Source organism: Rutilus rutilus, assembly GCF_951802725.1.
Source record: "Rutilus rutilus genome assembly, chromosome: 3".
Lineage (NCBI taxonomy): Eukaryota > Metazoa > Chordata > Actinopteri > Cypriniformes > Leuciscidae > Rutilus > Rutilus rutilus.
The window spans coordinates 57,553,967-57,581,709 of NC_140211.1; the positions used below are offsets into that span (position 1 = coordinate 57,553,967).

The window sequence follows — 27,743 nt, forward strand, 5'->3', positions numbered from 1 at the left end:
CAATATCTCTCCTCTTAGCATTGCAACCCGCTACCGCACATAGGTGTTGATCCGCCATCGTCTTCTCTACTCCTCAGAACCTGAGCGGGCGGGGGCGGGGGGGGGAGTATGAGCTTGTGGCCCCGCCCAGTGGAGTTACTAGGTCACAACTCCAGTCTATTTTAGCCGGCATTTTACCGTCTGCTACTGATTCACAGCCATTTGAATGCAGAAATACTCAGAAATACAACTTTGAGCTTATTTTTCTCAAGATATGTCCTCTAACATCAGAAAAATGCCACAAGAACATGTTAACACCTAGAAAAACATGATTTTCATCGGAGTGGGTCTTTAACCTCTTCAGAAAGCAAGGAGACGTGGTAATCAAACGCAGGCAAAACAGACGCGGACACAATTCAGGCACCAGCTGATCTGATATATAGTGAACAATAGTGATTTCACCTTATAGTGATTTCAGTGCATGGATCTGCGTAAACGACCACAAATTCTGCATTATACCGGCCAGACAAGTAATTTGGCGATGTCAATTTGTAAAGAAAGATTACGTGTCTGCGTACACATATATTCAAGCGCGCATACCTTACCTACAGACTAAACACGTAATATGCATGTGCACGCCGTCAACCGCCTTCACAGATTCACGTTTTTGAAGTTTACGCGGAGATGGACATTTCTCAAAACTTGCACCTTGCACTGTTCTCGAGCACCAAACACTGTTGGCGTGCAAATGAACGGCCAGAACGCATTAAAACTTTTCTGTTAAAACGGTGTCGTGTAAGCGGTTATGAAGTTAATAACTAATGATCTTCGCAACGGAAGTGAATCAATCCAAAAGTAACTTTATCTGGACAATAACTTTATTCTAGAGCTGCTGTAAAGCCAAAACAAATCTCTGTTACTGTAATCTCCCATCATCACTCTAAAGCTGCTTTGAAACAATCTATATCGTTAAAAGCACTGTATAAATGAAGGTGACTTGACTTGACTGGTGAATATTTCATAAGAGCTCTGCATGACATTAAATGAAATACTATAAAAAACATTCCTCCCTGCAGGAACATGAGTAACGCTGAATGGCTTGGCCGTGCGAAGGCCAGAGAACATCACTGGTCCGATCTGCCAGACAGCAGCGAATCTCTTCTCGTTTTAAATGCGAGTGTGTGTGCATGTTAGCCAGAGACCAATCGCGTGTGCGAGTGTACCAGCGCACATGCCTGCCAGCGTTAGCAAGGCGTGGGCAGCAAATATTACTGTCTCTTATCAGCCAACCCACTGCCTTCACCCTTACATCCACAACATGCTCTCGTCCACCGTCTGCCCAAAGATATCACATCGTGCCGTGCACATCCCAAAAAAAGCACCTCACAAGCCTTTCGGTCTCTGTAATATCCTCTGGAAATGCATCGTTATTTGCAAGCTAAATGCATCGTGCAAATGCGTCTAATACATAATGCAGCAAAAAAAAGAGTTTAATATACAGGTTTATGCCACTTGTAAACTTATGTTCACTGTTCTTTTTTAAAAATAAATATAGGATTTGTATTAAATCTATAATCATCGAATCAAAAATCGTATTTAGAATCGAAATAAAAATCGAATCGAGTTGGAACATCTGAACCGATACCCAGCCCGAGTGCAAGAAGCACCTCACAAGCCTTTCGGACTCTGGGAAATGGAAATGCATCGTTATTTGCAAGCTAAATGCATCATGCAGATGCACTGCATTCGACTTCCATGCCAAGTTCTGCGTCTAATACATAATGCAGCAAAGATGTCTGCGGCCTGAGAAAGCGCAGGAGCGGTAATGAGCAAAACACAAGAAGATGGAGGCAAGAAGACCGGGAGATGAGAGAAGTATTCTGAGTGCTCTTGGGCCTTGTGGGTTTCTCCAGCTCTGTGGATAAGTGGCAGAGACGGTCTCCCTCAATGCAGAACGCACACCGAGAGCCCGCGAGAGAGAGACGGAGAGAGATGTAAAAATATCAGCTGGATAAATTATGTATTTTTAAATGGAATCGTCCAGAAAATGGAGGACAGAAAGGGTGACGAGTGAAGCTGGCTGCGTTTTACCTCGACTTCAATACAATAATGGATCTCGGTCGCGCCATAACTATTCACTAGCCCTGCCAGAAACAGAACAGATACAGAGCATCTTCGGGGTTTATAACACTGTAAAATGAAATTCCAGGACTTTTCAAACGCAACTTTTTGGGTTTTCAAGGACTACAATCAGAGATCTCACTTATCAAACAATATCTTTATTATATTTCAAATTCTAAAAAAAAGGTAAACAGATCAATAAAAATACACTAATAATACAAAATGGTATGAATAAAAGTGCAGCACAAGCAATGACTGCGGTAACTTTAACCACTGAAAGGATACGATGACAAAGATATCGCTTATTCCTTATTCAAACTGATATTTTCTCTTATGAATACATGATTGACCTGAAGAATGAAAGATGTATCATATACTTGGATATTTATACGAGCAATATCACGCTCATAGCCATGAGAAATGGCTCTATATCTATATCAGATGGGTTGCACCGTTGATTTTGTGTGAAAAGTTGTGTGAAATTTTTTTTTGTTTGTTTTATCAATAAAATTAAACACTAATTTCATTTACTAACATAAATATCGCTATTTTCAGGGGTTTTCTAGGACTTACATTTCAAATTCAAGCACTTTAAGCACCTTGTACGAACCCTGAAAACCATTAAAAGGTTTATTTTATATTTAAGTTTACACTAAGTTTGGTTGTTTTATAAACTACAAAAACAGTATAGATTTATAATCATATCAGTTTTCAATCATATTAAATAATTAGTTCACTTAAAAACTAAAATTCTCTCACCCTACTCACCCTAAAGTTGTTTCAAACCTGTATGAATTTTTCTTCTGCTGAACACAAAGGAAGATATTTTGGACCCCATTGACTTCTATGGTATTTTTTCCCCTACTATGGAAGTCAATGCTTGAATACCGACATTCTTCAAAACATCTTCCTTTGTGTTCAGCAGAAGAAACTCATACAGGTTTGAAACAACTTGAGGGTGAGTAAATGACGACAGTATTTTCATTATTAAGTGAACTATTCCTTTAAGCAATGGCCAAGATTTCTAAAATCAGTGCATCCAATTTCCTTCCCATATCAACAGTGCATCTTTTCTCTATGCAATGTGTTTAAATTAAAGCAGCAGCTAAAAAACTGTTATTATATTTAAGTTTGCACACTGCAAATTAAACATCACGTGATGTTTGATTGTTTTAAAACCAACAAAAACAGTATAGATTTATAATCATATCAGTTACCAATCATATTAGTGACTAAACATTTCAAAATCAGTGCATCCAATTTCCTTCCCATATCAGCTGTTCTCGTGCTATTCTTAGGTTTGTTTTATTCTGGCTCACAGAAGCTTAGAAAAACAAAACTCTCCATCAGCAACATCTTCCTTTCCATTTCATTCCGGCCAGGAGTGAGTCTATAATGGCTTTCGTAGCAACTGCTGCTAACACTTCATGATTAAAAAGCACCCATTAAAACGTTAAATGTGCGTCCAACTTTCAGAAGCAGCCGAAAGGGTGTTTTGTATGAGCTCACTGCGGTAACAGAACAAAGGTCTAACTAGTCCTGCACTGGAAACCGTCCAACTGGGGGAGGAGACCATGGAGAGACCAGCTCAACTACATCAGAAAGTCCCGGTGAACGTGCACGAGGAACAAAGCCAAGAGCTGGACGTATTCCATCAGGAACAGACAATGATGCAGCATAAAAACATGCGCACACAAAAAAACCAGAGGTTTGCATGGCCTAAAAGTGAGGATTTGAGTCCCTGATGAAAACTGAAGGGAATATGTGAAGGGGTATTAATAGATGAAACAAATGCAAAAGCCACACTCCAGTGTTTACGGCTAAATGAGTGTTGAAACGGTCAGAAACATTGAGACAGGCCAATCAAAGAACGGACGTGACTACACCCCCTATTAGCATTACAATGAGCACTTCAGGCATTGTGTGATGAGAGAGAAAATGGGCAAGGCTTCACGCCTCACAGCCACGTCTCAAAGGGGGGTGGGGTGTCCTGCCAACGGCTCGCTACAAGCTGAGAGACTCAAACAACCACACAACCCAAAAATACAGTCAAAACACTGTTAAACAACAACAACACTAGAACGAATGGAAAAGTAAAACTAATTAAAATCATTTTTACCCTTCAATCATGTTTAAAAAAGAAAAAAAAAGCAGCATAAATGTGCAAAATTCCACACTCAGTTTGGATCAGAGTAAATACTATAGTATTATGATCAACAAATCCCCATAAACAAAGAGTATGAAATCTCACCCTTCTCAGCATGTCATATCCAACACATTTCCAATTACTGGACTAATGATTTCTTCATCAGCACCTCTGTCATTCCAGCACACAGTACTGAGGAAAAACAACAACAGTAGCCCACACACACACACACACACTTCCTGTTACCCATAGTTCTTTGCAACAAACTGGCCCCGCCCCCTTACCAGAGTCCGAATCTTTCTGATCTCCATTGGCTCCGACGGTGAAGGGCAGCTTCCTCTTAGGAGCTTTCTCTTTCATCTCTTTCACACCATCGCTGCGGTCCAATTTAGGAGTCTTGTTTGACGAGCCTTTGTCTTTATCCTAGGGGAACATGGGAAATAGCGTAAGTTTAATAGGAAACAGCAAATGAGTAAGTGCTCAAAAGGAAGAAATGTAGAAGATACAACTATGTGCGCTTTTATTAGAGCTGGGCAACGAATAATTGCATCCAAAATAATAAAAGTTTGTGTTTACATAATATATGTGTGTGTACTATGTATAATTATTTTGTGTGTGTGTGTGTATGTATATATATATATATATATATATATATATATATACATACATATACATATATATACATACATATACATACATACATACACACACACACACACATACATACATAATACACAGCACACACACATATATTATGTGTAAACAAACTTTTATTTTGGATGCAATTAATCGTGATTAATCGTCGCCCAGCACTAGTTTTTATACATTATTGTGTACATCTTTATTGGATATATATATATATATATGGCTATGGAACTTTACCCCAACATCAGGATTTTAGGGTTAAAAATTCTTTATATACTTATATAACAGAAAAAAAGTATGTTCAAAATGCTGTAGGACATATTTCTGTAAATAAGTTCAAAAGTTGGACAGCTACCACATTTTACAATTTAAACAGATCTATCTATCTATCTATCTATCTATCTATCTATCTATCTATCTATCTATCTATCTATCTATCTATCTATCTATCTATCTATCTATCAATCAATCAATCAATCAATCAATCTATCAATCTATCTATCTATCTATATATATATGGAAAAAAATCTTTGCTGCCCAGTGAAACGATTAAAATAAGATAAATTTCACCATTAAAAGTGCTGAGATAAGGAAACCATACATGTATGTCTATAAAAGCTTTCCTAATGTGACTTGAAGCAACACAGGAGATATTCTGTGTGATAAATACTTAGTGAACACGAGGTAAGAAATTTGAGGAGGGGTTTGAAACAGTTCCAGACCTTTCACATCAACAACTGGAAGCCATCAGAAACCCCCACCATCTTCAAAGCTGCACACACACACACACACACACACACACACACACACACACACACACACACACACACACACACACACACACACACACACACACACAGTCCTGCCAAAAGCCCACCATTAAAGCCATTCGATATTCAGATCTCAAATACAGCACATTCTGCACAAACTCCTAGACTACAAACATGCACATCAGCCATACTTGAGAGACACGACACGTACAGGGTAGCTTCATTCTGCCTGTGGTTTCTTAGTACTTTACAGCTAGGCCAATTTTCCATGCTGATGTGGGGTGGGGGCTGGGGGGGACAAGCATTGAATGGATTTCACATGGTAAAATGTATTAAATGGAGTTAAGAGAAGAGCTGGGTATCGAGAACTGGTTTCATTTTAGAAACACTTTATTTTAATGTGACAGTTACACTGTCCTTAAGTACTGAATAATATCAATTAATAGTATAGTTACGGTTTAGGGTTAGTTACTTGTAATTATGCATAATTTACTGTTATTACTATAGTAAGTACATGTAGTAATGCGTAATTTAAAATGAAGTGCTACTGGAAATTATACTAGTTAGGCTAGTTGTTTTTTCTATGGTATTTTTAAACCACAGGCAAAAGCTCCTTGTGAAAGCGATCTTTAGCCTGTTCATTTTTGTTCATGGTATTCAGCTATAATGAAATGTTTTGCAATAATACTCAGAATTATAAGAATAAATAAGAATAAATGTGAATGATATAAATTTTTTTTTTTTTTTACTTGTTGGAACGATAGCAAACCCTAGTTGAGAGTCCCTGAACTTTGTAACTGAAAGTATTATAAAAAAAAAATAAAAAAAAGTGCACGCAATGGAAAAGAAAAGCAGATTTTAACCAGTTCTCTTCATAAGACCACATGTGGTTGTACAAATAATCCGTAAATGTGTGTGATTGTTGAGAGGAAGTGGGACTGGAGCAGCTGGGTCTCTGTCTGCTACTGGCAGTGCTAATGAAGGCTAATTAAAGAGCTCTTAGTGCAGTGATAAAGCTAAAGCTGAACGCAGCGTCGAGCCGTTTCTGCTGCGAGAGCGTCTCCGCCCAGCCCACACACCCCACTGTCCTGAGACTATGATGTCATCCACGTGCACACACACACACGTTCGTTTTGCTATACTTGAGAGGACATTCCATGGGCGTAATGGTTTTATACTGTACAAACTGTATATTCTGTTCCCCTACACTAACCCAACACACACACACACACACTAACCCGACCCCTAAACCTATCCATCACACACACACTAACCCGACCCCTAAACCTATCCATCACACACACACACACACACACACACACACTAACCCGACCCCTAAACCTATCCATCACACACACACACACGACCCCTAAACCTACCCATCACACAAACTCACACACTAACCTTACCCCTAAACCTACCCATCACACACACAAACCTCTAAACCTACCAATCACACACACTAACCATACCTCTAAACCTAATCTCCCAGTCGACTAGTCGATTTATTGGTCGATACGGTCTGGCTCGACCAAAATTCTGATGAAATGTTAATTTCATCAGGTGGAAAGCACTAATTGCTAATGGGGGTGTTTTCAGAGCACCCCTGTTTCACAGGTAACAGTCTGTCTTCAAAACACCCCCCCTGTTTTCACTTCTTTTGGTTTAGCCCAACCCACCGGAGACAGATTGAAGAAAGTACTAGAAGGCCTTGGTCTGGTGGTTTGCTGAATATTTATTTAATTGTGAGCGTTTAATTTACAGCCAGTCCTCCTCTACCATGTCAAAGTTATTGGCAGTGTGGCAGCATTTTACAAAAGTAGATAACGGAAAAAAAGTCGAATGCAAAGTTTGCATATCATAGCTCGACTACAAACATGGCATATCACCTAAAAACAGTAAGCTAACTTGTCTGCGTTAGGTTGCCCCATCTGTTTCTAGCATGTTATTTCTAGTATTATTTATTGGATTTGGGCACTTTATTATTAGGGGTTCAAGCACGAAGTGCTGAAACCCTATTGTAATTGTCCTGATTTTTATTATTTTTCTTCTGCCGTAAAACGCATCGTGCAGCCCAAACCGTAAGAGCTGGAACCTTGAAACTTTGCCAGATGGTAGTACAAAAATCGAGGAGAGGTTATCAAATTATGACCCCGATTGGCCCATAGGTGGCGCTATAGCAACCAAAAGCGCGAAACTGCTCAGAACTCCTAGACCGTATGTCGTAGACTCAAGTGTCTTATATCATTGGAAAGCTGGAATCGAAATTTCGATTCACGGACGCTAAGGGGCTCCAAAACGTACATTGTGGGAGGGGCCTATTTTACTAAAATGGCTATAACTCCAGAAGTAAATGAGGTATCTTCACCAAACTCGGTACACATATGTATGAGCTCAATATGAGGTAACAGTAAAAAAATCGCGGCGATTGGCCACATGGTGGCGCTATAATATGAATAAAACATAAAACAGGCTTTAACCACCTGACCGTTAGTCCGATTGACTTGAAAATTGGTATGCAGTGTCTTGGTCCAAGGTGTCATGTATGTGTATGAGGACATTGGCGTATCTAAAAAAACATGGCCGCCATCGGCCAATGAAGTTTGAGCACCTATTAGACAAGGTTAACGGAGGCCGATCGGAACGAAACTCGGTGGGCATGTTCTACTCATGGCCCTAGAGGTCTGTAAGAATTTTAAAAGAAATCGGCCACTAGTTGGCGCTAACGAGTTTTATGGCTCTGTAATCACGTGGTGTTACACTTATTGTCACAAAATGCATACCATTTGATAGATCTCCTCTTGTTGAACAACTTTGCCTCAAGAACCATTGCTGTCAATCAAACCGTTCATTAAATATTCGTAATTATGTTAAAAACCTACTTTTGCGAACTAGTCCCTGGTTTTTCGCCCGATCGGAACCAAACCAGTCTAGGACAATTCTATGGACTCTCTAGGTCAATAATTATCAAAAAAAAGTTGAACTTTTGCATTTTTCGGATGGCTATAACAGGGTCATTTAGAAAATGGGTGTGGTAAAATGCACTCAAAAGCCTATAAATCCTAAACGAAAACTCAGAACTTCACAAAAATTGATGAGCATATGTGTCATAACCTGCTAAAGAAGCATGGAAAATTTTATGGAGATCGGACCATAGTTGGCGCTATAACTGTTAAAACGCTTTAAAACCATATATTTCCTATGGTAAATTGCCTGTATTTGCTGTAAATGGTGTCTTCTATCATCATATAATGTTCATATCATAATGTTCAAAACCAGTGCAGCACAATTCTCTGAACTCTCTAGATCAATAATTATCAGAAAAAAAGTTTAACTTCTTCAAAAGGTGATTTTATATGAATATAATGACATATTAAGCCAATAAGTGGTATTTTACTGCCCCCTGCTGTCATTTCATCTTACTACTCCCTAATATTGTTATAAAATTCATATTTAGACTTTATAAAATCATTATTTTAACATTTACAATCACATTTTGTCAAAACTCATCTATTGAGTATTACTATTGACAATTGTGTTACACTGAGATATGGAAATGGACGAAAGTAAATGAATGAAATGAAACGAAAGTAACGGCATTTAAGCCACGCCCCCGAATACAAATTCATTCATAACTCGAAAACGGAAAGTCGTTGCGCGCTCAAATTTTGATGGTGAGGACCTCTCCGGGCTCTTGATCGAAACGTGTCGTCGCGGGCCTCGGGAGCGCGCCCCCCGCGCATCGCGAATCCGCGGGACCCCCGATTTTGAACGGCCATTACTCCCGACCCAGACCACCCCGAACATTGTGTGAGAGCTCGTTGGAAAGGGCGCGTCCTTGGCTAGCTTCGATTCAAATGTGGTGTTATTTGCCCTGGGCATTCCAGAGATAATAGCCCGAACAGATATGCCTTATAACAGTCATAACTCCCAGCCCCAATCGCCCAAAAACACCTTGATGGTCTCATTCAACAGGGCTCCTCAAGCACTATCTATGCTCTGAGTTTCAGAATTTTTCGCCTTTTGGTTCCTGAGATATAAGTAAAAAAACAAATTCCCATTCATTCATTCAAACACTTCAACTGTAAAATGTAAGCTATAATACCACTGTTGTCCACTAGAGGGAGCAGCAGGATTACGCATGATCTTTTAATTCGCTTCAGTATTGGGAAATAAACAAATGCTTTAAGAAGCAATCTTTTTTATTATGATGTTTTTTTTTTTTATTATGATATTTGTATATATTTTATTTTTTTATTGTGATTATGAACGGTTTGATTGACATTAGTGATTCTTGAGGCAAAGTTGTTCAAGATGAGGAGATGAAGATATTTTCACAATATCACATCCTAAAAACATTGAAAACATATTTGTCTTTGTGTGTGTGTGTGTGTGTGTGTGTGTGTGGATGTGTTTGTGTTTGTGTGTGTGTCTGTGTGTGTAAGCATGCTTAATGGAAAGAACATGGAGAAACTGCTTTGTTTTACTGGTGGATAAAAAAAGTCTTTCAAATGAAAGTGAGTCAATTAGTGGTCTTCTACTGCCCTCTGCAGGACATTCTACTTAATAAAATATTTTCATCTGTGCTTTTGCATTAGTTTTTGGACTATATTAAATTACTTGCATGAAAATCACCTATTATAACACAGTCATGTTTTGTCAAAGTTTATCACTTCATTTTTACTGAGCTCTCAGTTTGAACAATTCTGCCTCTCAGTGATTAATTTGAAATCTGAAAATGGTGTTATACAGAGGAGATTTGCAATTATCATTTTGTTACCTATCTTTTATTTTAAATATCTACATCTACAACAAAATGTGTGTGCATGTGTGTGTTCAAGCATGGTTAGTGTATTAAGTATTATTGTTTAAGTATTATTGTTTTCATTTACATTTTAACCACCAGAAGAAGAACACTCATTGGTTCATTCTGCTCACTAAAATATTATTTTTCATTTTTTTTCCATTTGAAATATTGTTTAAACTTAATAAAATCATTAAAATAACATTTCAAATCATATTTTGTCTGTTTATAAATCCCACAGACTCACATTGGCTGCAATACTAATGTTTTTGTAAAACACAGACCTGATAGTCTAATCTGTGTGTATTGTGCATATATTATTGATATTATTACTATTGCAAATCATGTTATTGTAACTCATATCTTAATAGAATATTATTTGTAATTTTAATTCTTTATTTCTTAATTGTTTTTTTATGATTACTACAGATATTATCACCAAAGATATCAACTACATCTTCACTTTTAGTATTGACACGCTGCACACACAGCACAATCACACACTCACTAATGCATTCAAATACATGTAATCTTACTGTGCTACTTTATTTGTACATGATTAGAATGAACAGAAATCTAAGAATATTTTTCTTCTTTTGTTAATGCCATTTCAGACTCCAAGTAAGCATTATATTACTAATCATCTATTTTAAAGGTGCCATACAATTGAAAACTGTATTTATCTTGGCATAGTTGAATGATAAGAGTTCTGGACATGGAACTGACATACCGTGAGCCTCAAACACCATTGTTTCCTCCTTCATGTGTAAATCTCCTGTTTGCAAAAGACCGCTGAAAAATGAGTGAATCCCACCATAACACCGACTGTGACGTTGGAGTCAGGATCATTAATATTTATACCCCCCAAATTTGCATTTTCCAGTCCATGTTCTAGGCCAGGCAGTGTTAATGTGGACCTGCACAGCCGAATCATCAGAAGATCTGCAGGTATTGTGAAGAAGCAAGCAAGGACAATAGTGAAAATGGCAGATCATGGATATAAATGTTATGTCTGAGGCTGTGCTGTGGATTTGAGAACTTTTCATTCCCTTCCCACAAAAGAGAACTGTCAACAGGCATGGTTGATGTTTACAACAGGATAAACTCACCATTTTAATTCAAAGCTGTTAGTTTGCTCTTAACGGAGGCCGATCAGAACGAAACTCGGTGGGCATGTTCGACTCGTGGCCCTAGAGGTCTGTAAGAATTTTGAAAAATCAGCCGCTAGTTGACGCTAACAGGTTTTACGGCTATGTAATCACGTGATGCATATCATTTGATAGATCTCCTCATACTGAACAACTTTGCCTCAAGAACTACTGCTGTCAATCAATTTGTTCATTAAATACTTGCGATTATGTTAAAAACCTACTTTTGCGAACTAGTCCTAGGTTTTTCGCCCGATTGGAAATATACCAGTGCAGTACAATTCTCTGGAAGCTCTAGATTATTAATTATATAAAAAACTTTAACTTTACCCATTGGGTAGCCATAACAGGATCATTTAGAAAATGGGTATGGCAAAAAACACTCAAAAGCCTGTAAATCCTAAACAAAAACTCAGACAACTCACTAAACTGCCTTATGTGCTTAAAGACCCTAAATGCTTGAACCCCGCTAAATGCTGCTTGCAGCTTTAATTATTATTATTTTTGGAGCCTAAAGCACAATTGCACTGTGCCCACTGTTTGTATTTGTTTTGAGCATATGCTTTATTTTTCAGTTATGCACATTATTTCATTTCTGCTCTCGTCCTGATCTGGTTTGTTTAATAAATATTCTTTTTTTTATTTAAAGTGGACGTGACTTTTGTGTTTAAGATTAAAAGCTTTAAGTTAATAGTCTATTCGTGTCTCAGCCGTGAAGCTGAGCTCTTATGTTCAGCCTCGGGGACACGCACAGAGCGGCTGAATGATAGTGTCTGTCAGTTATTATAACATATGACAAAAACAATTGTCTAAATTATGTTGCATATTCCTCAACAGTTCTTGTGCTGATATCACTAGTTGACATAGTACTATTTTCGGAAATCATAGGCTATGATATTGTGCAGGTGCACGTGATGCAACCTCTAAACCTACCCATCACACACACACACCTAAACTTACCAATCACACACACCCCCCTATATCTACCCATCACACACACACTAACCCTACCTCAAAACCTACCCATCACACACACACACCTAAACTTACCCATCACACACACACACACCTCTAAACCTACCCATCACACACACACTAACCCTACCTCAAAACCTACCCATCACACACACACACCTAAACTTACCCATCACACACACACACACACACCTCTAAACCTACCCATCACACACACCCCTAAATCTACCCATCACACACACACTAACCCTACCTCTAAACCTACCCATCACACACACACACCTAAACTTACCCATCACACACACCCCCCTATATCTACCCATCACACACACACTAACCCTACCTCTAAACCTACCCATCACACACACACACACCTAAACTTACCCATCACACACACACACACACACACACCTCTAAACCTACCCATCACACACACCCCTAAACCTACCCATCACACACACCCCTAAACCTACCCATCACACACACACTAACCCTACCTCTAAACCTACCCATCACACACACCCCCCTATATCTACCCATCACACACACACACACACACACACACACACACACACACACACACACACACACACTAACCCATCACAGAAAATATTATGCATTTTTTTAATTTTTAATAAAACACTGTTTAGTATGTTTTGAAAGCCATTTTAAATACGAGGACTCAGGAAATGTCCCCATAAATCACGTTGTAATACTAGTGTAATACCCATTATTATTGTGTCATTATACAAATTTCTGTCCTCATAAATCTCTCTCTCTCTCACACACACACTCTGCCCCCTCACCCTCACAGTGAGCCTAAGACAGTGAGAGAAAAAGATGAGAGAGTTGCAGCACGTAAAGAAACTAAAGCTAAATCAAGAGAAAAAACAGTTTCACTGCTTTTCTCTAAAACCATCTGTGTGATCAGCCCTGTTTACTTACTGGTTTCCTAGCAATGCTTTCACTCTTCCTCGCTCACGCGCTCGTTCCCTCCCCTTCGCAGAGTCTGATGCAATACTACACAGAATGATGTACATACACACACACACACACACACACCATCTGGGCCTTAAACTCTTCACCAACTCTGGCTCGTCTTGCACCAAAACACTGACCCTCGGATTCAAAAACACTCATGAAAAGAAAAAGCGCCTCACTTGTATTTACACAATGCCATACTGAATTTCCTTCAAAATGCAGTGGAAAACAACCTTCTACCACACTTATTAATTCCCTTTTTTTTGTATACTGAGTGCTGTTTTCATGTCGGTTTTTGTGTTTTGTCTGCATTAATGAACCCTGGGATGGACGCCAATGAATCTCATTAATCTCCATGTTGAACAACCTCAAGATGGTTAAACCTCTTAACTAAGGATTGCCATATTCTCTCAGTTTTGCCTATGTGAGGGTAAAAGGCGGTGCATTATATTATAGCTGTCGAGTTATGAAATCAGGCAGACTCGGGACACACTAAAGTATGCGGAGAAACAGCATGATTTACACAAATTACGTCAGATTTTATGAAAAACTAAGTCTAATGGCTAAGAGTAAAAAGCACGTGCTGTACAATAAACCAGATTAGGCGACAGTGTGTAGATTGATTAGTTAGCATGATCATCTATTGACTTTAAATATTATTAAAATGTTTAGATTGTTTAAAATCAAATTAAAGATGTCCATTCTTAGTTTGTTCGAATGCTGAAGTGAGCACACCACAGGGGTGTGCGATATATATCATGATTGTCGTTGTGCAATCTGACATTATCGAGTATGTCTCTCACTTTACAAAAACACATCTAGAGAGCGCACGCGTACACAGCGTGATTTAGTCTATTAAATGCATTAATAATGCCCACAATATTCAAGGTAAGGGGGCAAAAATACCTCTGTATGTCTTTTATACATCATTTAATATAGTTAATCACACAAAGAGTGCCTTTTTATCTCCAAATATCAGCACAATAACAAACGTGATATTGGTTTTATACAACATTTCAATAAACAAGTTAATATTAAGCGACTTACATTTTAGAGACAACATTGCCTGTTGCTCTATTTTACCAATGAAAATAGTTCTGAACAAAACCACCAAACCACAGGACTGATTTGCATCTCTGAGCAACACAGGGGCTGTTTCATTACTGAATGCACGAATCGTTTGAAGGAATGATTCAATGACTCACTCATTAACATTGACTTCATTTTTTAATTTTAGTTTCACATTTAAAGTATCTTTATATCAGTATTTAACGTTTTATGATTAAGACATCAAACATTATTTATGCATGTGTAACAGCAGGTTAAACGCTTTCATGTCCCTCTGATCTGTATTAAACTGTGTGTAAATGCATCTAAATGCCACTTCAGATGCACATTCTGTGTTTCCTCTGCATTGCAAAGATGAATTTAGTTGCTCCTGATTTCATTTGATTGGTAACAGCCCTTTAGTGTCTTATTATTCTAACTTAATTTATTGATTAAATGTAAGAATTTGACACAAAAGATGATGCATCCATTTAATTAGGTGGCTTTATAAAGGTAAAAATGCCAATACGAGGTCAAACTAAAAATTTATTTAAACCTATTGAAAAAGATAATTTCTGACCACAACACAGACCATAAAGAAAATGAAAAACTTCAGGAGTCAGATTTCCACAGTAGTCCTAAACCTGCCAAGATACCAACACAACACCAATAAACACTCAACAAAATATCGTTATCGAGAAAATCCCAAAAAATAGAGATATAATTTTTTGCCAATATCACCCAGCAATGTGAATATGTAGCTCTTACGACATGACTTCGGATAAACCTTATACAATGGGTTGCTACTTATCAGCTTAGAGAGGTTATAGGAGGTTATACCAGCAGACAGAGAGAGAGAGTGTGTGTGTGTGTGTGTGTGTGTGTGTGGATATAAAAGCAATTTTCCTCACCTTCTTCCCACCCTGCTTTTCCACCATGTCGGTGTTGAGTGGGAAGTCCTCCAGCTGGGGGGTTTTAGCACCCCCACCCTTGGGCATCGTTCAGCTATTGCCACGCCAAACCTCATTCACGCTTCCATCGCATCGTCATCGACCGTCTGTGAGACAGAGAGAAGAGAAGCACGCATTAGCACTTCACTGTCAAGCTCCTTTAAAGGTGCATTGTGTGATATTCAGGAGGAGGATCTGTAGACAGAAATGCAATATAATATACATAACTGTGTTTTCAGTGGTGAATAAAGACCTTACATAATGAAGCGTTATGTTTTTATTAGCTTAGAATGAGCATTTCTCTACACACGCCGCGGGTCCGCTTACATCGACATGTTTCTACGGTGGCCCTGAGCGGACAAACGCGTTTCCTCACTATGTTGTTTTTCATGATAAGAAGCTTCAGCTAAAGTCAGCGAATAAAACACTGACACAATGATGAACAGGTAACAATAATATTAGCAATAACATAGTTTTACTGAATAATAAAGTAAACATCACTTCTTAATTTATCTTGGTAAAGAAACCTCATTGCTTAACTGGCTACTCTCGGCTGTCTCAGACGATGACATCACTTCCTGTCAGCCACCTTAACTTCTGTTGGTTGCACTTCACAACCTCACCACTAGATGGCGCTAAAAAGCACACACTGCACCTTTAACTCAACACACAATGTTCTCTATTTTTCCCTGCATTTTTTGCTTATTTTGCAAAGCCATGTAATGCAATATATCTTCAAAAACAAATATCATTTAGGATACAGATCTCATAAGCACAATAACAGTTTCTGAAGAACTGAATTACATCTGTTAATGTTCTACATAGGGCTTTTAGATGGATGTAAACAGTAGTAAAACCTCAACAGTCGTCAGAAACTGTGTCACTATTATTCCGAAATCGCCTGATTAAAGCACACTTCAGATTATCATCATAATGGGCATTTGGTTGCATTTTATTTTCACTTCTCATTTGTATAATAAACATTTCTGGCATTTATAAATCTAATGACTCGCTATGGCAGAGGAGATGACAGCATCTCTCAGATTTTGAATGTGGGGCACATTAAAATAACCATTGTTAATTACACACAGAAACTCAAAGATGTGAAAAAGACGTACACAAATGTCTTAACATCACTAGAAAAATGAATAATAATAATATTATTACGATTTTAACACATCTATTTTCAATAAGGTAATATTTTCTAACAAAATTGTATTACTCTGTGCTCAAAAAACCCTTCAGAATGAAAGATTTAAATGAATACATTAACGCTTTATAAAGGAAATCCCACATTTAAAATGTTTCATCATAAAAAAAACTTACTTTTTGTAACATTCAAATTTATATAAAATCAGTCAACACCACAATTAGTCAAAAGCGTTGTACACTCGACAGCCCTACTGCCAACAAATGGCATCATTTATGTCTTCCATCGTGAGGATAATGTAGACCAGGTCATCTGATGACACTGATCTGCAATCAGTTGTAGAAAACTGTTAATCAGACTACATCTTTTCTTCCCCATAAGGATAAACGACACATTCAATATACGTTTTAAATGCAACACCAACACCGTTCCAGAATCTGGATCGTTCCCCAGAATGCATTTGATCCAGTGAAACAAGAAAACAATTACAAACACCAGCTAAGATTTTGACTGCATTTCCATTCAGCTCCAGGTATTTGCAAATTTAAGCAAAACCTTAAAAAAAAAATCCCAATATAATTCAGAACATTTCTGAAAAAATAAAAATAAATACTGTTTCTTTCCTCTTGTTTACAGTCCATAAATCAAGCATGGTGATTCAGAAGCGTACAAACAAAACAGCAAACCGGACACAGTCACGTACACACAGATCAGAGCTCCCGGCAAACCGATAAGATAAAGATATAAAACACTAAAGCGCAAGAGCACTGCAATTCATTAGCACTGCAGGGAGGAGACGGCTGCTGCACGAGATTACAGGGGAGAAATCAATTCGCTATAGCATTGCAAATAGTGCGCAGACAACCCAAAGTTTTTGCATCAAGGCTCTGACAATATGGTATTTTGAACAAATGCATTGGTTTAATGTCTATAATGGAGCACGGCCATCTTTTTCTACTCATTTGGGAGCAGTTTCTATACTGAACGGTCCCACAGCACGGCCGTAGATCGAAGATGCCCTGTTGCAATTTTAAATCAAGCATGTGGGTTCACCTAGGAAACAAACCATCTCTATAATACACATTCAATCTGCAAGAAACGTCACGTGAAATTATGCAATCATACCCAAAATGTTGTGAAAGCGCACATGACGAGTGACTTAATCACCCTCCACGGAGATCTGGAGGAGGCTAACCGAGATGTGTATTAGGGCTGCGCAATATTGGGGGGGAAAAACGTCATATTACGATATTTTGTTATAAAAACAATTTCACCAGATGATTTGAATAGCTCTAATTGAAAATAATGAATCATTCTAGAATAACTGGTGTGGTTTTGTAGATTGAATCTGCATAGAAAATTAGAAACAAATTAGAAACATGGATAATTGCATTGAAATAAGCCAGAGCTTTATGTTTTCAGGAAAATCTAACTGTAATCCGGTACAGCAATTTAATAATCAAATGTAAAATAACAGTCTCCACTGCCTAAATGAAATATGATATAATTAATTAATACAATTAAATTGTTTTTAAAGGTCCAAAAGTCATTTTTTCCTCTTTCTCTATTGTTGTTCGATCACCATTGGTGACAAACAGCTGCAGGTTTATTAGGCTGCTGTCCCTTTAAGACGAATGCACAGATCCAATATAATGATACGCATCCGTTTTCTTCCTCAATTGTTTACAACACATAACTGACTGTGTTTACGAGGATACTCGCAGAGAAAAGCTACAATATGTACGAATTTTGTAATAAAATATCCAAAAACCACGTGCACAGCGTGATATATTTCCTGCAGTTGTGTACTTACAATATCCCAAAAGTTCCCAAAGATTTTTAATTTCGGAGAAATTTCAATTTTAAATAATGGCTCGTCCCTGTTCAGTGTCGCCTATCAACGACGTAATATCCGCGTTATCCCTGGTTTCCGCTCGTACTGCCATAGTAACCATGGCGACAGACGTGGACAACTGCGTAACGTCTAGCGGCACTGCTGTTGTTTCGTTCATTATGGACCATGGCAAGCAGACTTTGGGACAAAAGGAGAAATAAAACGAGGAGAAATATCAGCAAGGCGTTTTCGAGAGCTAGCGTCCGCGGCTAACTTCGACTTGAAGAGACGCCGCTCTTGCGTGCACTTTATTAGACAGGTGAGCAAACGTACATAAAACTAATTAATGTTATATAGCTCAACATGATGAAGAATTAGAATATGATCAGTAAGTTATTATAATGTTATCTAGCTCACTGCTAGTCTCATACAGCCAAACTAACACATAGAACATTATAACTTTCAACTCACTCAAATGCAGTTTAGTGTGATCGTGTAGACTAGAGCAAGTGAAACAGCGCTGCGTTACCTCACAAGTTTGATTCGTCTAATAAACTGCCCTGTGTGAGTATCATTCAGCACTTGCGGGTAAGTTAGTTCGGTAGAATGAAATGTCCTTATTCCTTTATATCTGCGGGACTCGCGTGTGGCGCTAATATATGTGTCTCATTAGCACTCGCGCCCTGCTTCACACCACAGTCATGTTAAAAACATCAGTGTATTCACTCATCCATAAACATTATTAGATCTGTAAGTCCATAATTCCGCTTATGCGTCATCAACTGACGCTTTTGTTATTGTAAGAGGTTAGCGACCCCTAGCGGCGAGAAAAACTACATAGTGTAGCTTTAATTTTGTGCGCACATGTCAGTCTAATGGTGTATGGGTAATGATGCTTGGATCAACAAATATTTGTGTATGCTGAGCAAAAAGCGTATCGTGAGGGCAGTTGCACACTGTAATTCTCCTTCCATAATGTATGTTTTAGTTTTGTGTGACTGCCCATCGCCTGGAAAACTGGCACTCACCACAGCCATCGCTCTATTCAAAGACAGCTATTTATATCTCCAGCTAACGCACCACACGCGCATACACACAATACTGCTCTTCTGTTGTCTCCCACACCTCGAAGTGGTCGAAAGGTCAGGCTCAAATGGGGATAAACAAATGTGGTGTGGAAGAGATGTGCATGCGTTCTAGAACAAAACATGCCCAAGCAATGATCAAAACCACCACAGGCCATTCAACTGCTTTTATATGTTAGCTCAGCTGTGAGATTCACAGTTCAACAGGGCTGATGGAAATCTTCAAAAACATGAACGTACATGAAGTATAATGCGTTTGCTTAAGGAATGTGCGTTTTTGTGCACCCTGCTTGTGAACGTGTGTGTGTGTGTTCTGCAAGCGTTTCTGCAGGAAAAGAAACACACAGAGGGAACGGCACCCAGAGAAGAAACACAATAACATCCATTCCAGAAACACGGCTCATTTCCTCTGCTTTCCAGTCCAATCAAAAGCTGCTGCGCATCTGCCATCAGTGTGGGTGCTTGTGTCAGACAAAGCGAGGGTTTTTTTTTGTTGTTGTTGCCTGCAGCCAGCTGTAATTCATCACATATGAGGTCTACTTTTAGCACTGTACTCTAACTGTAGCTGGAGCAGACGACACAAGGCCTAATGCTGACTTCTCCCTGCATCCGTTTCCTTCTGCGCAAACACACAACAGCAGCGAGAACACACAGTGTGTGTGCAAGTTTGGACATATTCCCTGCAGCGGTCTCGCATTCGTCTGAATCCTGGCTGATTGTTCAGGAACTTTCACCAAAGCAGACCTCAGTTTTCAAGACTGTATATATATAGAGCCCTATGATTTCCGTGATGCAAAAAACACTCGGAATGTGCAACATTTCTGATGAGTAAATAAAAAGCAGGTCACTACACTTAAATTAAATTGCACTATAGATTGGTGTCTGAGAACATTAAACAGCAAAAGAATCCTGTATCTGTGTGAACGAATGGCGCAGATGCACCGTTTCGCTCACGGCGTTTTCAGCCCATACAAGGACATGAATGCATGAACTTCATCTCCAGAGCCGCTCTTCATCAGCATTTTACCGCTTCATTTGAGAAAAACTATCGTCATTTCATAAAAACTCAAAGGTCTTCATGGCAACCCTTCAAAATAAAAGCCCAGTTTAACTTGGGGAAAGTATGACAGACATTTACCACTGTTGTAGAGTAGAATTAAGCTAATAATACTAACATTAATACAAAAAAATTATTATTATTACAACTATTTTTGTGTGCAGCATTTTGTTCGACAAAAAATAGTTTGAGAATTTCTTAGAAATTAAATCAATTAAACCATTAAAATGGTATCCAGAAAACAGAATTTGAGAAAAAAATTAAATGTATTTCATAGTAAATTTTTGTTAAACCTTTGATAGATTGTGGTTAAATTGTATACATATCATGATTTCAATTAATTAGACATGCTTTTTTATTACTAGAATTTAACCAGTCCCAAAAAAATTACACAAAAAAATAAAGACATTTTGGAAAAAATAAAACAGATTTCACAGGTCCCTATATATAGAGCAGAAAAAGTTGACATGTCCTAACTAGGTGCAATGTGATATGAAACATGGTACTGAAATTTTCGTATCACAACTCTAGTCTTTATTGGAGAGATGGCAGGCTCCACATACAGACTCAACCGCTGCATTTTTCCAGCTATAGATGATGGGCTGATAGATAGGCCTTGTTAGTGGATGGCTGGCTCTGGGTCATGGGATTAGTCTGGGAGGAATGTTGGTCCTCTCGGTTTGCTGAGGCTGACCCTGGGTCAGTGGTTAGACAGCGAGCCTGCTGACGGGGCAGTCCCGCCTTTGCTCCGCCGGGAACACAAAGCTCCCTCTAATCTCCTGCTTCCACCGGCCCGTCACAAGCACATGTGCAAACTACACAGATTCAGATAGGAAAACAAACCAACATAACATGGCTGTTCTTTCAGAGAAAAATAAGACTAAAAAACACTATAACACTTTCCTTAAAGACTTGTATAATGCATTATAAAAGTATTTTTTATCGTCCGATTGTGCTGCAAATTAGGCTGATTAATAGGCGGGCGCAATCATCTAAAAGTTTATTTGACAGTTTAGATTTTTGATGACCTGTATGTGTATTTAATAACGTATACATAATACATAAGTGCACTGATTGGAGAGGTTTGTGTTGTTCAATAAATGCTTAATTTAATCAATTTTCTTATTACTTCTTATTAATGGTTAGATTTTATGAGATGCATTATAAACGTATTTTTAATGCATTAATTATGCCTTGAAATGCACCTTATAATGCATTGTATAGTCTCATGAATAACTGTAATAATACATCATAAAACTTATCTAATCATTGAACACACCTTTAGAAAGTATAATACATTAAAACACATTAAAACACATGATAAATAACCAAATTTCAGAATCTGCAAATATTATAATGCATTTTAATTTTGGATACAATTATTTATGAAAGGATTTAATGCATTATTTATAATGTACATTATGAAAACCTTTATAATGCATCATACATAAGGGCTTTAAGTACATTTGCAGTATGGCCAGATCTACAGGAGCTGCCAGAAAAGATGCAAAGCAGGTACACTGCATGTTTTATGCTCAAACAAGTCAGTATTCTCACGTCTAGTGGTCGACCGATATATCGGCCGATATTTGGCATTTTTGAAATATCGGCATCGGCCGATAAGTTTTTCTGATTGGCCGATGTGTTGGAAGCGGGACTTTTATTTTGACGGCGCTCCGGACTTTTATTTTGACGGGCGGCGCTGGTGCCAGAAGAGAAACGGCAGCTCCTCAGATCACACAGCGCTCGCTCACATTCCCCGTCTTCATTAATTTACGATCTCAGTCAGTCATATCTAATACTTTGTTAGACAGAATGAGATATACATTTTTATGAATAAAAAAATGAGAAATAAATAAGACAAATATTTATTAATAATATATAATCTTTTTTTTTTAGAGATGTTTATTTTAAAGATGTATTTAAAAAAAAAAGAATTAAAATAAATATAAATTATATGCAGGCTTTATATCGGCAACCCTGATCTCTAAAGATATCGGCATTGGCCATCAAAAAAACCAGTATCGCTCGACCACTGGCCACATTATAGTTTAGTCAGCACATATAATCATAACAGCATTTCCAGCCATTTCCTGTCAGCATGTTTGGAGAGACACTGAGACGAAATGCCTCTGCACCTGAACTCTCAGCTCAAACTAATATTTCTCCACGCATCGATCAATAGTGATCCTCCCTCTGCGGTCACACAGGGGCCATCGCAGTGTGTTGCCTCGGTCCAGTTCTTCCTCATTCCTCACACAATCGCTGCTGCACAGTATGAGCATTATGGGCTGCTTTGGAAACGGTTCCTCCTGCTGAGATAAAAGGGCCCACAATGCCCCAGTTCTGCACCATGGTAACGTAGGGCGATGTCATCACCTTCACTGGTGTTTAGTGCATCTGTCTGTCAGCGGAAAAGAGCCGCACTGCATTGAGTCAGCGTGGAAATGAGTGTGTGTGTGCGCATCACATGAGCTCTGGCCTCTTTCCTGGTGTCTACAGTGACATCACAACTACTCGAGGTCGTCCTCATCTCAGAAACATTCACAAACAACAGACCAATCAGCTGTAAAGGTCGCATTAGGCATCAGGATTGTCCATCATTTTTGACGGACAGGGTCATAAAGTTCCATCATAATCTATAATTACCCATAATTTTTATGATAATAAGGTGATTTAATAGGCTGTTTTTGTTCACATTTTCATTTTTATTTGCGAACTTACGGGAAAAGCGTATAGGCTAGATTCTGCATTTATTTATTTATGAAGAGAAAGCTGAACAGAGACTGTGTGTCACTTTTCAGGTTTCATCATGAACGTCTAATAAATCGCAATAAGCTTTGTGCTTTGTTACTTCTGATATGAAACAAAATCTCAGCTTTCAAATTCTGTCTTTATCACAAAATTCAAACAAGTGAAGTTAAGGTGATAAATTCCTTCCTCTTTACTACGTTACAGAACGAAATAAACATGAATGAACATTACTTTTTTTTAGAAACGTATAGAAAGATCCGTATCATGTCTCATGTAATCGCTCAACCAGTGTTTCAACCACAGAAAGGCCTCAATAAAACAGCTTGTAAACAATGTCACGTAACTCAGAAAAGCCATTCGTTGACCATTAACTTGATAGTCAGCAAGAGCGAACTCGCCACCAAGTGGACGGGGTGAGAATTACAGTGTAATTCAGATTTTTCCGTCACTACTAAAAAAAATTACGTCACTGACGGAAAATGTTTGGTTAGCATGAGCTCTGGGTCAGTGAAATTTCACGTGGAAAAAGGTTCACTGTCAATAGCATTGAGATGCATCACTGCTAACAGAAGACATTTTCAAAACAATCAGCTTTCTGTTGGTTCGCATTACCAATTTGAACAAACATAATCTGCATAGTGAGTTTATTCTCCCTGAGGATTCCTATTGGATTTAGGACTGTCAAAATGGCTGAAAAGCTCAATTCCAATTTATTTCTTAAATATTAGCAAAATTCTAATTATATTCAAATTACAAGGGCAATACTTAATGTTAGAGGAAAAAAATACTGTATTGTCGCCTATGTCCACAAGAGGGCGCAAGCGAGTGCAATAAGCAAATATAAACCAAATCAAGCATCGCATCTTTTATTGAAATTTTAATTTTAGTGCATTAACTTTTGAAACAATTGTTCTTAAATAAAATATAATTTCCTTGATGTGCATGCAAAGAAAAAATAGTGCATAACACTGTAAGTGCATCAGTAACCTAAGAAAACATGCCAAGCGTAATGTAACGTTACTACATGAACACAAAAGGGCAAACTGACATTCAGAAACACTCACTTCTACTCTCTACATCTGCATATTGTTCGTCAAAAACACCAGACGCTCAACTTGATCTTTCGCGAGTGCCGAGCGCTTGTTTCCAGCTGATGAAAACACGCGCTCAGATCTGACCGATGTGCAGGTTTGGTCAAGTATGTCGTTGCACGATTATTGCCACCAACTGAGAGGGTTTTCGTCAGCAGGAAGCCTTTTCCCGCCAATTTTCAAATGAACAACGCAGCCACACCTGATGTATACTGGATAAGCTGACCAAACAAACACTTTTGCACCAGTGTAGTTGCATCGGGAACATGGACATGTGTCGGGAACAAGCGTGTCGCACAAGTCCTGAAAAGTGAAGCCAAAGCATCTTGATCGCCCCCTGGTGGCTGGTCCCAGGATAGCTCATAAACCCAGAGTCTTGATCGCCCCCCAGTGGCTGGTCCCAGTATAGCTCATAAACCCCGCATCCCATGTAGTCTAATGGGACGCGAGGGAAACTAAACAACCAAATTACACTTCAAATAATTTTTTTCCAAAGATGTTTTCGGGAATGTGACGACATGATTGACAGCTTCTCTAAACGAAGTATCACTGAGGCACCAACAGACTTTTTTGGGGGAGATTGGAGCTTCAACTTCAATTTCTACATTTTAATAACTATTTATTTCACACTGACATGAGTTATTCTGCAGTAAACTGTACGAACCGTTTCTGCGAGGGTGTGTGTGTGAGTGTGGGCGGGACCTTGATATCGCGGCTCCACTTCACGTTCACTACTGCGCAGAATCAGGTCCCAAATCAGCGCCATATTTGGACTTTGGCGGCTTTACGTTTCTACAATGGAAGAGATAGAAAAATTTCTTTTTTTTTTACAGTCTATGGTGGGGTATAACGAGGGCCTTGATGGTTCCCAGGTGTTGCTGAGAGCAGTTTAATGAACGGATCTCCGAGGCGTGGCGCGTTCGCTCTGAGCTCTGGTGCTGTAACAGCCTATTTACATTTCATATAAGAGCGGCCGCCACGCCGAGCCCTGTTTGGTGTGCAAATAAAGCAGCGCTGAGGGCAGCCGGGCCCACTGCCGTTTCCAGGCAACGGTGGGATGGGATGGTGGAGCAGACCCTGACCCACACCAATTCATTTGATTAGAGGCTTTTGTGCCGAGAGGAAAGAAGACAAACAAGAGGAGAAGAGAGGCGGCAGGCCACGCTTTTCTTCCTGCAGTTTCCCTTTATTATTCCACAGTGATGTGAGGAGGCTGTATGTATGTATGCGTCTGTCGTGCTGTTTTCACTAAATAAATAAATAAATAAAATGAAAATAGACGAAAGTGCTACAGTGGTGAAGGAATAGCAGTGGTATTCTGGGAACGTGTAGTTGCTAATGAAGAAGCCCAAATGGAAGCAGCGCCTGTAAAAAAGCCTCATGCTTTTAATTGCATTTTGAATCATATTCTAAATAAAAGGTTGAGTTTACACAGGCTAATTTGATCATGCTTTCTGTTAGCAATAATAGTAACTTCAGCACTGATTAACATTACCTTATTTAAAGTAGGGCTTGGCGATATGGCCAAAAATATTATCACAATATTTTGTCCCATATCATAAGATATTTGATATTTATCACGATTAATTTACCATTAATAGGGAAGGAAATGCTTTCCACGTATTTGTTAGACCTTGAGAATCAATGTAAACTTTAAATATTCACAATTAAATACTTTTTAATTTAGGGCCCAATGAAATCCATTTTATTTTCCCCCTAAATTCTGTTTCTTTTTTCTTTTTTTATGATTTAATGCAATTTTATGTAAACATTTTAATCAACCTTTTAAAATGTAAACAAATGAAAATTAATTTACAACATTTTTACTTTACAAATAAGATGCCGCACAACAGAACTGTATACATTTTAAACAAGGATGAAACAATATCTTAGTTGTATGATATTCCTTAGAAATATTATTATTAATACAACTAAGTACAGTTTAGTGTACAGTAGTGATATATTTTTGCCAATGTCCTAAAGTTAAACCGAACTTTTAACTTGACAGTTTGTCGTTAAGATCTTAGTTTTCCGGATGTATTTGACGTCGTTTTTTCTCAAATGTTTTTATAATTGGGTTTTTCGATTAATGTGTACAATAAAGCCTGTGGTAAACATAACTTGACTATACTTTGACGTTTTTTCTACAATGTAGACGGCACACACTCACACCCCAAACTGCCTTATCTAGTTACTTACGTACGTTTTCAAACACGATATATCAGCCACCATATCGGTAGATATATGTTCATTTTCAATGTTATCGGTATCGGCAGATATACGTTCATTTTCAATGTTATCGGCAGATATATAATTTTCAATGTTATCGGTATCGGCAGATATACGTTCATTTTCATTGTTATCAGTATCGGCAGATATACGTTCATTTTCAATGTTATCGGCAGATATATAATTTTCAATGTTATCTGTATCGGCAGATATACGTTCATTTTCAATGTTATCGGTAGATATACGTTCATTTTCAATGTTATCGGTATCGGCCGATAAATGTTCATTTTCAATGTTATCGGTATCGGCAGATATACGTTCATTTTCAATGTTATCGGTAGATATACGTTCATTTTCAATGTTATCGGTATCGGCCGATAAATGTTCATTTTCAATGTTATCGGTATCGGCAGATATACGTTCATTTTCAATGTTATCGGTATCGGCCGATAAATTTTCATTTTCAATGTTATCGGTATCGGCAGACATACGTTCATTTTCAATGTTATCAGCCCGATAAGAAATTTAGCCGATATATTAAAGCTGATAAATAAGGAATTATGGAATTGCTTGAAATATGATTAGAATCACTTTGAAAAAGGAAAATCCAGTTAAGTGCAACATGTGCAGCTACAATAAAGTTATAATGAGATCATTATAATTGTGTGCTTGGGACGTGGCTTTTAATAGTGAGACTTTTGTTTTTGTAATCAGGCTCTCAAAAATTATATAAAAATTAAAATTTATCAGCCAATATATCAATTATCGGCTTTCAAATATAAAGAATTATTGGTTATTGGACATAATTTCTCATATCTCTGCATCCCTAAAAATAACTGCTTCAAAATTCGCTATGGGTGTGTGTAATTAACGTTACGTCAAGTTATGTTTACCACATAGGCTTTATTGAACACATAAATCGAAAAACCCAATTATAAAAACCCAATAGGAAATTCTCGAAGGAATTGGTCTCCAGG

General features: G+C 38.1%; 1 protein-coding gene across 2 annotated transcripts in view; it reads right to left on the minus strand.

Moving 5' to 3' along the window:
- ankrd11 (ankyrin repeat domain 11) overlaps positions 1-27,743 on the minus strand; it is a 152,201-nt gene that overhangs the window by 21,428 nt on the left and 103,030 nt on the right. For both annotated transcript variants that reach the window (XM_084405087.1, XM_084405086.1), the window contains exons 3-4: positions 15,528-15,673; positions 4,531-4,669 (exon numbers count right to left, since the gene is read on the minus strand). In XM_084405087.1, the coding sequence (XP_084261213.1) occupies positions 4,531-4,669; positions 15,528-15,614 (226 nt within the window). In that variant the 5' untranslated portion in view covers positions 15,615-15,673. The remainder of the gene's footprint in view (positions 1-4,530; positions 4,670-15,527; positions 15,674-27,743) is intronic.